This window comes from Molossus molossus, unplaced genomic scaffold, assembly GCF_014108415.1.
Source record: "Molossus molossus isolate mMolMol1 unplaced genomic scaffold, mMolMol1.p scaffold_m16_p_4, whole genome shotgun sequence".
Lineage (NCBI taxonomy): Eukaryota > Metazoa > Chordata > Mammalia > Chiroptera > Molossidae > Molossus > Molossus molossus.
This window is the reverse complement of record NW_023425377.1, coordinates 93,590,619-93,605,819: the sequence shown is the minus strand read 5'-3', so window position 1 is coordinate 93,605,819 and position 15,201 is coordinate 93,590,619. Positions and strand designations below refer to the sequence as shown.

At 34.5% G+C, this 15,201-nt stretch overlaps 1 protein-coding gene across 1 annotated transcript in view; it reads right to left on the bottom strand.

Moving 5' to 3' along the window:
• SPOCK3 (SPARC (osteonectin), cwcv and kazal like domains proteoglycan 3) overlaps positions 1 to 15,201 on the bottom strand; it is a 342,954-nt gene that overhangs the window by 98,427 nt on the left and 229,326 nt on the right. The window contains exon 7 of the mRNA XM_036282120.1: positions 8,881 to 8,995. Coding sequence (XP_036138013.1) covers positions 8,881 to 8,995 — 115 coding nt within the window. The remainder of the gene's footprint in view (positions 1 to 8,880; positions 8,996 to 15,201) is intronic.

Sequence of the window (15,201 nt, the reverse complement as noted above, 5' to 3'; positions counted from 1 at the left end):
AATATTGGGCCATAGACACCTTAATCACACTGTGTTCAATATTGAATTTAAAAATTTCCCACCTAAACTAGATATTTTAACAATTTTTCCATCTTGGTTTTATCATCATAATTTTCTCAGGAGTGGTCGGTGACTCCTGGAGACTTCTCCTTTCCTAAATTCAATCGATCAATCAAATCCTGACCATTTAGTTCCAAAAAATTTCTGGAATTCATTACCTGCTTTTTTATCCCTACTACCTTAATCACTATGATGTCAAGCCTCAAGTATTACCAATGTCCTACTGTTCCTGCTTCTTCATTTTTGCACCATTATGGTAAACCTTCCCACAACCTAAATTAAGTATTTAAGAGTCCAAATGTGTTACATTCACTGAAAATCTTTGGAAACTGGTTTGTTCAAATATTCACTCAAAATATTACTATTTTATATATTATTCATCATTCATGTACTTTTAAAATATGATTTACATATTTAGCCAATTTACATATTTAATATTTTACATATTAAACTGAAACTAACAGAGTCATGGTAGCATGGAACAGACTGTTGAATCACAGAAAGAATGGGGGAGGGGCAGGAAGAGATAAACCAAAAAACGTATATGCATATGTACGTAACCAATGGACATAGACAATAGTGTGGTGAAGGCAGGGGGGTGGTAGGAGTGGGCAGGAGGGGGTCAATGGTGGGAAATAAAAGGGGAGACATCTGTAATACTTTTAACAATAAAGATAAATTAAAAAAAGATAATTGTGATAATAAAAAAAAAACAAAAAGTCCTCAAAATGTGCTTTTAAAATTAGTTGTTGAGGTGTGTAGAATACAATAAAACATACATTTTTGTAACCATTTCTACATTTTATTTTATTTTATTTTTTACCCTTACCAAAGGACATTTTTCCATTTTTTTGTTCAGATAGAGTGGGAGGGAGTGGGAGGGAGAGAGAGAGGGAGAGAGAGAGAGAAACATCGACGTGAAAGGGACACATCGAGTGGCTGCCACCCACATGACCCAACCAGGGCCGGGGACAAACTACAACCGAGGTACGTGCCCTTAGCGGGAACCGAATCCAGGTCTCTCTGGACCGCAGGTCGACGCTCTAACCGCTGAGCCAAACCGGCCAGGGCATCATTTCTACATTTTAAAAAGTGCTGAGGCAGAGTTTACACTTTTTGGCTGGTAAATAGGACATGGATCACACAAGTGCATTACATTTTTTTCTTATTTTAGACATTTGTAAAGTAACAGATAATTTGATACTTAACAAAATCTATTTTATTCTTTATGTAAAATCATTCCATAAATTCATTGGTAGTAATTCATCAAGTGGTGTTTTAAAAGTATTACAAAACAAAGAAGCATAGAGTAGTATACAAAATGCCTTTAGTTCAACTAAATTATTTTTTCCAAATACATTTGCTTTTAGTTTAATCTAGCTTCATGCTTTCCTACTTTTTAAAAATATTGATAACATTTCCTCTACATCTAAACTTGAGAATCCATACATGTCATTTTTTGAAATATCAAATCGACGGTTTTTTATGACTATATAACTACTGCATTGACTTAGCTTTCCTATTCTTTTTTGAGGCTTAAAATTATCATCAGAATCCTGGGAACACATTGAGAGTTTTGAAAAAACACTGGTAAGCTACAAAAAAACCAACAACCTATAATTTAATCTCTGAAATATGATTTCAAAAGACTGTTCAGAATGTACAATGCTAAATTTCACATATATTTTATGATTTCTTTATTACAAAAGAATTTCACATAAGAACTTCAAATACAAATCCATTGGCCTCACTTCTGCTTTTGGAAAAATGAAAATTCTACACTAGAAATAGAGTAGCAAACATCTCCTTATTATCTTACATTATATTCAACATAATAAAGAAAAATAAATAAATAAAACTCTCTCTTCCCAGGTTATGTTCTATTTTGGAACAAATATTAATTTTAGTCTAGGAATTTCTGTCAAAAGATAAAACATTTTCATTATAAATCATCACATAACACTTTCCAATAATTTCACTTTATTTTATTTTTCTAAGAATCTAGTTAAAAATTTTTGGAAGAATTTATCATGTATGAATATTATTTTTCATGGAGAAATACATATGTTCCAAGAGAATATTAATACACTGCTATGCAACTGTTTCTTATTGAAAATTCATTTCTTCACAATGAGGTTATTTTTTTAAAGTCCATTACAGAAATTAAATGTTAAAACTAAATTGCTTGCCAATTAGTAAAAGGTATATGTAAGTTCTTACTCAATGTTCTTTCTCTTAATAAATACATTTATAATCATAGCACAACAATGAAATAAGTTCTGTCTCTTATTAAGGCTCAGTAAGATTCAGAGCAATGAATAGGTAGGAAAGGAAAAACAAAACCACTGTGTCAGATTGCAGAAGTACTTATCCTCTTATGTGGATAAACTATTAGGCTTTTTTTTTTTTTTCAAGCAACTAAAACCAACATTTACTACTTCACAGTTTTTGTTGGTTAGAAGCCTAGACCCATTTGAACTGGGTTTTCTGCTCCAAATCTCCCAAAGCAGGCTTTTCAGGTTAGTATATGGCAGGACAGCTGAAGACCCTACAAATCTATAGGTCCCCACATCTATTTAAAAACATTTCACTTAGTCTTAGATGGGGCACATTTTGTTTAGAGAACTATCTTTCTGCTTATGTTGCTGTTGAGTGATCTCTGACTCGAAACCAAAGTGCGTGCACACCACTGATCTCTGATGCAGGAGGGACTCCGATGTTCCCTTTCTGTCTTTTGTCTGACTGAAAGCAAACACAATGTTCTGTTGCAGAATCCGCTGTGCTTAGAAATGTGTAGCGAACGGCAAGGCTCAATGTTTGGAAGAATTGTCTTTCAGTCACTCTTGGCAACAGCATACCAATTATTGAAACTGCTCTCCCTAACTTTCTTTCTTGTCCTATACTGCCAACTTTCCATTTTAATACAAACATATTCTGATATAAGCTAATTAGCAAAACTAAGTATTGAAGAAATTAAGAAACTCTAAATACACTCTAAATACATTAACTCCACAAAATTATAATTGCTAAAACAATGAAGAAATAAACTTATAGGCATTAGTGTTGTTATTAAAATGATTATAACATAATCTTTACTAAAAGTCTTAAATCATGTAAAAAGGGTTTTTCAATTACAAAAGTAACAAAAAGTAAAACTTAGTTTAATACATTTAGAATCTAAATAATCAGATACCTATTTTAGCAAGCCTAAATTAACATAGTTATAACAAGAAGCTATACACACACATACACATGCACTCACACAGCAAATATCAGTGTCTATGAAAAAATATTAAAAATTTAACAAGAAAATAAATAATAATAACTCCTATGATACAGAATTCTACTGCTGAGCTGTTTCAAACTCTCAATGTATAGATAATTTTTTTTTTAATTTTATTTTCTTTATTGACTTTAGAGGGAGAAGAAGAGAGAGAGGGAGAGAAACATTGATGAGAGAGAACATTGATTGACTGCCTCCTGCATGCCCCTCCCTGGGAATTGGGCCCACAACCTGGGCATGTGGCCTGACAGGGAATTGAATTGGCAACCTTTTGGTACATGGGTCGATCCTCAACCCCTAAGCCACACTGGCCGGGCACCCAAGGATATGTTTTAATTGACTTTAGAGAGAGGAAGGGACACACACACACACACACACACACTGACCAGATGCCTCCCATATGTGGCCCAACTGAGGACTGAACTTGCAACCTAGGTATGTGCCCTGGCCAGGAAACAATACTGCAACCTTTTAGTGTATGGGACAGTGTTCCAACCAATTGAGCCACCCAGCATGGGCTTAAGTGAAGCTGTTTTTTAAAAATTATCTTTTTGTTGAAAGTATTACAGATGTTCCCTTTTTTCCGCCCTCATTGACACCATCTCTCCTGCTCCCATCCCCCATTCAGGCCCAGGCCTTCACCACACTATTGTCTATGTCCATGGGTTATGCATATATGCATATATGTTCTTTGGCTGATCTCTTCCCACCCCACCCCCTTCCCTCTAAGATTTGTTCGTATATTCCCTGTCTCTGGATCTATTTCATTCATCAATTTACTTTGTTCATTAGATTCCATATGTAAGTGAGATAATGTGATACCTTTCTTTCTGACTGGCTTATTTCACTTAGCATACTACTCTCCAGGTCCTTCCATGTTGTCTTAAAGGGTAAGAGAGACTTTTTTTTACAGCTACATAATATTCCATTTTGACCATTGCTTTTTTTATCCACTCATCTAATTATGGGTACTAGGGCTGTTTCCAGATGTTAGCTATTGTAGATATGAACTATGAACATAGAGATGTAAATATTCTTTCCGATTGGTGTTTCAGGCTTCTTAGAATATATTTCTAGAAGTGGGATCATTGGGTCAAATGGCAGTTCCACTTTTCATTTTTTGAGAAAACTCCATACTGTTTTCCATGGTGGCTGCACCAGTCTGCATTCCCACCAGCAGTGTACTAGAGTCCCCTTTTCTCCACACCCTCGCCAGCATTTGTTGTTTGATGATTTGTTGATGGCAGACATTCTGGAAGCTGTAAGGTGGCACCTTACTGTTTTAATCCACTTGTTTATGACAAAGACAGAAGTTTTTTTTAATAAGTAAAGTTATTTTGATATAAGAATGAAGTAAGTAGAGTCTGGATGCTATCATCTCATCTGTTAATGTTTTTAAGCACCCAACAGTCCTGCTGTTGAGGGGCCCCACTGGGGACCTACTGATAAGAACATGTGGAAATACAACTATGGTAAGGGGACATTTAGGTGATAAATACTGAGACTGTGTTTGGTCCATACTAGGCACACTTGACCTATGTAGCTCTCTGAAGATCTTGTGATACTTGCTCGCCAAAGTGACTCTTTGGTTGGCAGGGGTGCTAAACCTTGTTACAGTCCCTGGAGTGATAACTGTCAGAGCAGCTGATCCTGTCCACTACCACCAGTGCCTTCCTGCCCTGGCAGTGTGCTCTAGCAATGAGAGACTTGTGTGTGCACTGACAGCTGGAAGTCAGCTCATGGTTGGTCAAGTTATTTCTCTCAAGAAACCAAACTTGTATAAAAAGGTATACTTCTGTTAAATTAGAACTTCATTTCTTTATTTCAAAAATATTTGTATTGATTCTGAGAGAGAGAGGGAGAAAGAAATATCGATGTGAGAGTGTAACATCCATTGGTGCCTCCTGCACGCCCCCTAATGGGTAGTGAGCTCGCAACCCTAGCGTGTGCCCTGACCAGGAATCAAACCAGTAACCCTGTGGTGACAACCCTTTAGGTGTACAGGATGACACCCAACCAACTGAGCCACACTGGCCATGGCTGGACTTGATTTCTTTAGCTTATCTTGTCTGAAATGACTGTATGATTAACTGTGTCACTTGCATGAAATATGTTTTCTTCATTGGCTTATTAGGAGATATTATCCTGGCCCAGCCAGTGTGGCTCAGTGGTTCAGGATCAACCCATGTAGCAAGAGGTTGCCAGTCTGATTCCCTGTCAGGGCACATGCCCAGGTTGTAGGCCTGATTCCCAGTGTGGGGCATGCAGGAGGCGGCCAATTGATGTTCTCTCATCAATGTTTCTATCTATCTCTCCTTCTCCCTCCCTCTCTCTCTAAAATAAATAAAGGAAAAAAAATTTTAGAGTTATTATGCTGTATGCTATTGACTTGTGAATTATTATAATTCCCACAGCGAACCTGTGAGAAATACATTGCTGGCAAAGACAGAATCAGTCTCCGAGTATAACTTTGCTGCCAAAAACAAAACAATATACAAAAATCTGTGCAAAATGATCTGTTCATAGTCCGTATTCACTACTATGACTCTCATATTAACCTAACTATATAAAATATATACGGGGCTTTAAAAATCAGCTAAAATGTCAATAAATTTTGAATGAAATTGATCAACCTTCCAAATGATCATTCTGTATTTGTGATCAAAGAACTTTTTTTTTTTAATGGAAAGAAGTAATACACTAAAGGGATATAGATGCACTGGCCTTTGTAACCTTGATTTTATAAGTTAGAAAAGCAGAAAACTATATCGTTAATTTACTGACTGAGAGGAATATGTTTATCTACTTATGTAAAGTCAGAGTCTAGAATTTAAAAAATGTAAACTACCTATTTTACTTTAATTGGGTAACTTGAATGTATATATTTAGATCAATTTATGCACATCCATTAGTGAATACATTAAGAGAAAAAAAAAGAGAACTTTGGTTTCTCCTACTATATAAAGCGCCCTGGCCGGTTTGGCTCAGCGGTTGGAGCATCGGTCTGCGGTCCAGAGCATGTACCTCGGTTGCAGTTTGTCCCCGGCCCTGGTTGGGTTGTGCGGGTGGCAACCACTCGATGTGTCCCTTTCATGTCGATGTTTCTTTCTCTCCCTCTCTTCCTCTCTCTCCCTCCCACTCTATCTGAACAAAAAATAGAAAAATGTCCTCGGGTGAGGATAAAAAAAATAAAAATTTAAAAAAAAAGAGAACTTTGGTTTCTCCTACTATATAAAGAAAATGTATTTTTATCAGTTTCAATATATTTCATGTCACTTTGAAGAATTCATTCAACTTTTAACATAGTCAAAACTTACTGTGGTGTCAATTTGACCTCAAGTAGAGGAAGTCAGGGAGATTCAAGAAATGTTTCATTGTTGGTAGTTTGTCTCACTGTTTCTAGAACGGAGATGCTATTAAATAGAATTTCCTGCACTACACAGGCTACAGAAGGCATGCTTCTAATGTAAATGACAGCTGAAAGATTAGAGATGATACTGACCTAACTTTTACATTTCCCTTTTCTGTTGGCCTTTGGTATTATGTAGACATGACATTTATAATTTTCTGTACTGCTTTTCCACAGTCGCTAGCAAAATTCTGTACTTGTTTTGCCCTGACAGTCCATCAGAGCGGGATTAGTTTAAATTCTTCTTGCCACTTTTTCTACACACAGTTGAACACAAATTATCCTCTGATGATTTGACTTTAAGTGAAGTTTCCTCCTTGACACATTAATATAAACATTGTACATAAACTCTGAGCAACATGAAACATAATTATTGTTTATTTGCAAGGGATCCTCTTCCCAGATGTATTACCTTCCATATTTAATGCATACTGAGTTTATTTGGTAGTTTGTGTGAGCTTATGATAAATTAATACCATATCAAACATATCTTCCCATTCAAAAATCAGTTCAAAAGCAAGAAGTCTTACTGAAGAGCAATCTTCGTGGAGGATGGTGATGTATTATAGGTATACATTTATGACTACTCCTACTCAAATATTTTTAATAGCTTCCAATGAAAAGAAGAAAAAAATGGATATTGAATACCAAGGTAGGATTTATTTTATAACTAAAGTAATTTGCAGAGGAAAATGTATTCAATTATGTAAATAGGGAGTGGGGATGAGGAATGCAAGGCATTGAAGTACTTTAGTTAAAAGAAAATTATAATTACTCTTAATTATAAGGGGGCTGATTAATATATTCAAGGTCATGCCTGAAGCAAGTGGATTGGGAGATGAGGGTGGGAATTTCAGAAGGAATCAAACTCTGAAATTGACTCTAGGCTGGGTGAGGCAATAAGGTGAGACTTCGGGAAGACAGCCTTCCTCCACCGGTTGGTGCCTCTCAGCACATCGCCTAATATCTGAACACCAGCTTACAATTAATTCGCAAATCAATTAGTTTACTTTTGAACAGCACAGTCAACTAGTTGCTTTTTTAAAAGCAATGCTATAAGAGTTTGTAATTTTGAAATTCTATCTACAATTTACTTAATAAATAAAGACAAATATAAATGCCATAACTGAAGTTTAAAAGTTATATCTGTAATAAAATTCATTGTGGAACTGTAATATAGAATATCAAGTATACCTTGTTTAAGAAAATGCATAGTTTATATGGAGTAAGCATCTTTCCTTATCTGCATATCTTTTACTCATATTTTTTTAGAAAAAAGATAAAACAAATTCTTTGCATTAAGGACCAATGATAATAATTGTTAAATTAGACATTTCTGATGGCTATGATATATATGATAAATGTGGATATTAATGTTGTCTAAAATATTCTTTGACTTCAAAAAAGCATGGTTTACATTTCCTTCTTTACCTATTAGTTACAAAAACTGTAACTAGCTAGCAGCCATGGAGAAACTGTTAAATGCACAAACAGCATCTTAAATATAAAAATAATACCATGCCAACCACAATAAATAACCAATGAAAAGTCAAATTACATACTATAATACATATTGGGTTCAATATATTTCATTATTTTATTAGACTGAACCAATATCCATAAAGATTTAAAAACACTAGATCTAATATCAAAATGAAGTTTAGTTTATAAAACTATTTAGTAGAAAATTTTATACACACATGCACACCCTATATGGGGTAGAAATCTTTAATTAAAAATATTACTACTAACTGACCAGTTTCACAGTGAACCAAACTATTTATCACTTACTATGTTACGACTAATCAGTTGCTTGCTCCAAAGGAGAAAAAATGAATGTAAAACACATTCTAGCACAATAATTCATAGAAGGCATTGCTTTAGATTTCTTATATATGGTGAGCATGTAGGAGAGAAGCACATAGCTATTACAATGAAGATAACTGTAAATCTATAGAAAAGCATTACCTACTATAATAATTGAGGTTAAAGAAAAAAATAGCTCACTTACAATATAATTACTACCAGGTACAAGTAAGCTTCATTGTATACATAATGACAACATTTATTGCAAAACATTTTAATAGCAAAAACAAACATAAAAATGTAAATATGTTTCATCACTTACCCCTCTTAACATTTCTGCTTGTACTTGTTGACTTATCTGAAGGACATGGGCAATGGCCTTCACATCTGACTGAGATCTGTTTTCCTAAGATACATGCCTGATATTCTAATTTGCACTGTATAAGAAGAGAAAAAAATAGTCATTCAAATATATTTGGTTATAACAGTAAAAAGTCAAGAAAGTGACGATAGTACACCTGTAATTCTATTACATATGCTATGGGAAAAAATAAATGAATGAGACAGAACTAAGAGCATTACACCTGAATACAAATCTTACGAGTACTTCTTCTTAAATGTGACATTTGGGGCTATTTCCCAAAATGTTCTCAGCTTCAATTTCCCCGTATGAACAATCGGGATAACACCGAGTTTTAAGAATCAAACAGCAGCCCTGGCCGGTTTGGCTCAGCGGTTAGAGCGTCGGCCTGCGGTCCGGAGAGACCCGGGTTCGGTTCCCGCTAAGGGCATGTACCCGGTTGCAGTTTGTCCCCGGCCCTGGTTGGTCGTGCGGGTGGCAGCCACTCGATGTGTCCCTTCATGTCGATGTTTCTCTCTCTCTCTCTCTCTCCCTCCTACTCTATCTGAACAAAAAGTGTCCTCGGGTGAGGATTAAAAAAAAAAAAAAAAAAGAATCAAACAGCAGTAGCAACCACAGCCAGGCTCTCCTCCTCAAATGCTGACAAAAGCTGAACAAAACTGAAGGCAAATAATCAGAATGACTAAGGCACCTACATATTGTTAAGTTTATTTTTGCATTAGTTTGATTTCCTTTGTAAACATTACTTTTTGTTAGCATTTTAAGCCAGAGTATTGGTAAATCATTCTTAGAATAATATTTTATAAATGCACATTTGATACGATTCAAACAAATTGTAAAACTACTCCATATTTTAAAAGGGCAATAATTATCTTCCAACCCTCAAAGAAATTGGTCTTGCTAATTCCGAAGTAATGTGATTTCTTTAGTGACTACCAACATAATTTACTCAGTACAAATTATTTTAAAATTAAATACTGCAGACTTTCTGGCTCCCATCGACAAATGCACCAGTGACTAATTTAATTCTGTTTCAGCTGATACCAAGAAGCACTGAATATACCCAGTGACTAATCAAATTACTCACATCTGTACTTTTTTTCCCCCCTTGTCCAATACCTCTCTCTGGCAAAATTGTTAACTAGTCCTACAAGAAATGATTAAAAATTATTGCAGTTGGAATATATTTATAGTGGCTTAGTGGGCCTTTTTGGAGGAATAAGCTATTTCAAAGGTATCATTATTTTTCATTCTTCAATATTTCAAAATTAAAAAAATGATTGTCATAAAAAATCACAATAAATATTAACTGTAATTGAAAATTCCCTACAGATGATCAAAAAGGAAAATAAACAAAAAGTTAAGTGAGTGCTTTAATGAAAGCCAAATAAGTTATATAAAACTTTGGGACTTCAAATTTAATATTCTTTCCTATAATTTCTTTAACTTAATATTTCAGAACCCTGGTTCTGATCATAATAAAATTCTGACTCATGATATAATTTAAGTTTAGGAGCTATTATAAGTGGTATATGAGCAGATAAAGCCAAAAGTCAATATTAATTACAGTTAATATTACATTTTGAAATTTGAACATGTTAGCTCTCTTCAAAGTTGTTATTCTATACTTCCATTTTAAATGTGATTAATTTGTTAGCCATGATATTGTTATTCACAGAAAATGAAAGTTCAAAAACTACCTGAACAACAAAAGTATATGAGTTGTTAGTTTATTAAAAAGGGGAAATTTTTTGCTCAAAAGTTGATTGTTATTGTTTGTAATGTAAGTAAGCAAATAATTTACAAGAAAAAAAACACAACCTTTATAAATATTTGATGTGATTTTCCTCAAGTTTTACCTTTTAATTTTCTTTGACATAATTATAAATTAAAAATTTCAAAGCTGTCTGTAAGATTTCCATGATATGCTGTTATAGCTTTGCAAAATAATTACTTTATAAGTAAAACAATTTTTCTTCAGAGTGATTCCACCGAACATTTTTTTATGTATGTGTTCCTGTGGAGAGCAACAATATCAAATGTATAGCAAATACATACCATGTGTATGGGTATATGAATTTAGTTTCCTGTTGCCAGAAAACCATTTAGTTTCATTTACTTATGGATTGATTTTGAAAGAGAGTTTGTGAAGATTATTCAAAGAAAAATGGGATATTAAAAGTAATATTTTTAAAATTTTAGCTATATTCACTAATGGCATTTCTCATTAATAATGTTCAATTTACTTAATTATCACAAAACTGAAATATTTATAAAGGTATAAGTGAACCAAAATACCACATAAAGGGCATACTCATTAGTCTATAATTATCCCAACACGCAAATACTGTAGAAAAAAGACATGATTAATGCATTCCTGATTACCGAAAACACTTAAGTTATGAACTATTGTGAAAAGCAAGACTGTAGAATGATTTTTCAATAGTACTAATTGACACTTGTCAGCAAAAGCAAGTTAAAGTTATTTGCTTTAATAACAAAGAAGAAAATATGATCTTAATAGGAGAGATCTGGGATGCCCAGAGAAAAGACCCCAACAATCAGGGTCAGCAGACACTGGGAAAGGCTACTGTGGATACAGGTTCTCGTGGCCAAGGAATCCCCACGGCCCTGCAGATGGCTTAAATCAGAGGTCCTCAGGTAGCGTACATCTGGAGACTTTTTTGGTTATTACAATTAGAATGTGGGGGGAGAATCCTTCTGGTGTCTATAGCTAGAGGTTAAAAAAAAATGCTGCTAAACATCTTACAATGCACAGATCAGCTCAGATGCCAATCGTGCCTAGATGGAGAAGCTCTGATTTAGCCACTAGTCCACTGAAAGACAATGAGTGGATGAACTAAACTCTCAAGATCTCTTCCCTATTTCCTTTGGAATGTTTGCTGGGGCATTCACTAAAGTAACGCATATAAAATAAAAACAATGGTAAAAATAAATTATCAGCTATAAATACTTTATCCAGAAAAACCAAAAATATGAATAGCTATTACAACAAAATACACAATTTATAAACTACTTTCTTTGGGTTATCAGTATGCGTCAATCACTGTACTAAGCAGTTTTGTGCATTACTCCTTTGATCATCAAAGATAGTTATTTTTGAAATAATTTTTATAAATGAAGCTTAGAGAGCTTATGCAATTAATCAAATATATATAGCTAAAATGAAATGCATATACTCTTTTATAGTGTATATAATTAGTAGTAGGCAAAAACAGCAACACTATTCTATTTCTTTTTGTAGTGATAACAATTTTTATTCAAGTGAAAAAAACAAATTAGAAAGTATGGAATATTATGAATCACTGTTTTCCTTTCTGTTTTAACCTGTCTTGGACAGACTAACATATTGCATTTTATCATCTCTTTAATACTTTAGAACAGTGGTTTTCAACCAGTGAGCCACAAGAATTTTTAAAACATGCCATACCTATTTAGTCAGGAGCACTGACCTCTTAGATTTTTCCTTAAATTGTCAAATTGTAAAAATGACAACAGCCAACACAACAATAGCTGTCTGGTTTAAATGAATCAAAATTATAGCTTTTTTTTTTTTCTTGTCAGATCAGCAAAAAGTATATTTTTGATGTGCTATAGAATTTTAGTAATTAATTCATGTGTGCCATGAGATGAAAAAGGTTGAAAATTGCTGCCTTAGACAACATCTGAGATATGAAAGATCTCCTGCACAGAATTCCTCATACTTAGCTGTAGATGTCCCCTTTTCTAGAAAATCCCCTCCAAATGAGTTTTTCTATTCCCTACTCTATTGGTTTCCAGGAAAAGACAATCAGAGCAAGAAAGAAAGACTTAGTTTGTCTTTGGAAGCATTCATTCATTCAGCTGGGATTTGCCACTTAACACACATACAAATGGTAGCATATCAACACAAGCAGGGACTCCAACAGGGCAAGGGTCTTTCACAAACTACACACTGAAGTTGGACACTATACCATTGTTTTTCTCTCTTTCACACTACTTTTCATGAGGGTATAATACCCTGCTTGTTTTGGGTAACTTCTCTTCTCACCAGAGCTTTATTTTGGGAAACTTTTTTTTGCACCACAAAATATTACATCATATCCTCCTGACCACAGGAGAAAAGCCATGGGACACAAGGCAGTCATTTTCCTCCACTCTTCATGACATCCGAGGAGAGAGGGGCCGGCCCTTCATAGGGGCAACGCTAGGCATGTGGGCACCCAAGCTACCAAGTAAAGTCCAAATACGAAAAGGAACAAGGGAATCTTGAGAATATTAAAGTCAACAATTTAAGCAATCTCTAAGGCTCATTAATATTCAGGGAAATTTCCCCTATTTCTTACATATTTTAGAATTTTCTATCAGGCATTTAAGTCAGCATCTAGAAATTGGGTATTATAAAGGACTAGTTGAGTTTAAGCTGAGATAAGATGGGGTGAGGGCAGTAAGAACACCCATTTAAACTTGTAATTAGTTTACAATCCTTGTTATGTAGTCATGAACCAGTTAAAATACTGCTCTGGTTGATGACTTGTCCAAGAAGAACTGCCAAAAAAAAAAACAAAAAAAAAAACAAAAACAAAAAAACTTAACCCCAAACACATGATTTCAGATGTAGCATATTCTCTGGATCAAATTTTCAAACATGAATTATTATTACAAAAAGTATTTTTCTTCCAAAGTGAAACACGTATCAGTATACTCAGCATAAACTTCTCATTTTGGACAGACCTTACACTCTTCTGTAGTGCAGCATCAGAACGTACTAGGGAGAAAATAAATTGACTCAGATTATGGACTCAGAACTGGATGCAGCAATAGTTTCTGAATGGTTTCCCTCTGAAGACGATCAGAGTGTGTTCACAGGTGTCCATGGGATTGCTGCATTACATTCTGCTTTGAACACAATGTAACCCAACGTAGTCCTACAATGTCAGGATTGTATATTCTGTCACATCAGTCAAGATTGGGAGTGCATGCGCATATAAGGCTTTACTAGTGTTCATGTTACTAAATTATTCAGTTGAGTTATAAGATTAGCAGTAGTCAAACGCCTCTTATTTTGTGATTTCTGTGCATAACGCAGCATTCACATATGTATTTTCCTCTTTGTTGGGCCATTATTCTAAACAGATTATCCTAGACTTCAAAATCTGGTAACACATTTAAACATTTTATTTTATTTTTAAATGTAAACATTTTAAAGGTCAATAGGAGGATATACTTGTTTTTTTACTATTTCATTCTTATAGTTACTGAATTATGTTATTAAATGAAAATTCTTGTTTAAGTTATTTTAGACAATTGTCACTTCAGTTATTAGCAGCAGTTTCAATTCAAATATAATCTTTAAAAACATGTTGTTTGCCCTGGCTGGTTTGGCTCAGTGGTTAGAGGGTCGGCCTGTGGACCAGAGAGTCCCGGGTTTGGTTCCGGCTAAGGGCACGTACCTTGGTTGCAGTGTGTCCCCAGCCCTGGTTGGGGTTGTGTGGGTGGCAACCACTCGATGTGTCTCTCTCACATCGATGTTTCTCTCTCTCTCCCTTCCTTTCTCCTTCCTGCTCTATCTGAAGATGAATGCAAAAATGTCCTTGGGTGAGGATAAAAAAAAATTGAAAAAAACAAAACAAAACATGTTGTTTGATGATGGATAAAATACATACATAAAACTAATAAAATCATTTAAGTTACTATTGATTTGTATTTTCATTGTTTTTCTTAGTAGATGACACAGGCTTTGACAGATAAATTTTTCCAGAAAGTGCAGGAGTGGTTAAAAACAACTTTAAAATAGAAGAAAATAGAAGGACATGACACCAAGTACTCTTAAAAATGCTGATGACATTTGAGAAGAAATTATTCTTACAGATATAAGTGGGAGTGAATTTTGAAAAAAGAATGGGAGTAAGAAAAAAAGGGACGCATTTAAAAAGAACATACAAAAGTATGAAAGATTCGGGACAGAAGGTAAACTTAGCTAACAAGAGCAAAGACTCTAAAGACCTCAGTGTAGCAAATGACTTCAACAATTATACCGTGGACATCAAAATACTAAAGTGTGATAGTTTGTTCATACATTTCAATGTCTATGCGGCTTACATACTTAAAACTTTACATTGACTGTTTCAGTAAACTAAAGCTTGAGGAAATTCCTTGTTTATTATTATTAATAAATACCAAAAGCCTATTTAAAAATATGTACTATTTGGGAAGAAAGACTCCTGGCAATGCTGGCTAGAGTGAAGAGGAAGGTCCTGCTAACTGGGCTGGTTACAACAT